This window comes from Carlito syrichta, unplaced genomic scaffold (genome assembly GCF_000164805.1).
Source record: "Carlito syrichta isolate Samal-C Ts95f unplaced genomic scaffold, Tarsius_syrichta-2.0.1 Scaffold304770, whole genome shotgun sequence".
NCBI lineage: Eukaryota > Metazoa > Chordata > Mammalia > Primates > Tarsiidae > Carlito > Carlito syrichta.
This window is the reverse complement of record NW_007248866.1, coordinates 132,889-133,385: the sequence shown is the minus strand read 5'-3', so window position 1 is coordinate 133,385 and position 497 is coordinate 132,889. Positions and strand designations below refer to the sequence as shown.

Below are 497 nucleotides of genomic sequence, written 5' to 3'. Positions count from 1 at the left end.
CCGGCCCGGCCGCTTCCGCTTCTCCCAGCTCCCGGGAAGCCCGGCGCGCCCCGCCGTGGGGCCTCGACCAGGCCCCGCACGCCGCCCCGCCACCTCGGCCCCGGGCGCGTCCGCCCCGTCGGTCCCGCGGCCTTACCGGGCAGGGCGAGTACCGAGTCGTACATTTTGCAGGTCATCAAGCCCGTGCTCTGCGTGACGCAGTCCATCCACAGCCCCTTGTACATGGCCTGGGCCGTGATGATGTTGTCGCCCGCGTAGGAGCTCACCTGCCACTGCGGCAGGGCGGTGCAGGCCACCAGGCCCACCCAGCCCAGCAAAGCCAAGGAAAAGCCCAGCAACTGCAGGCCCGAGTTGGCCATTACCGCCCTCGAAGCCTGGGGGTGCCGTGCTACAGCGAAACAAACAAAATCTGGGGGCAGCCCCACAAAAGACAACTTGAGGCGGCGTTCTTAAGTCACCCAAGTCAAAAAAGTCTTTGGCCAGTGACTGCAAATCTT

The 497-nt window shown here is 66.2% G+C and overlaps 1 protein-coding gene across 2 annotated transcripts in view; it reads right to left on the bottom strand.

Annotated features, from left to right (window-relative positions):
• Positions 1 to 497, bottom strand: part of CLDN7 (claudin 7) — a 2,237-nt gene extending 1,740 nt beyond the window's left edge. For both annotated transcript variants that reach the window (XM_008060914.2, XM_021713878.1), the window contains exon 1: positions 137 to 497. In XM_008060914.2, the coding sequence (XP_008059105.1) occupies positions 137 to 359 (223 nt within the window). In that variant the 5' untranslated portion in view covers positions 360 to 497. The remainder of the gene's footprint in view (positions 1 to 136) is intronic.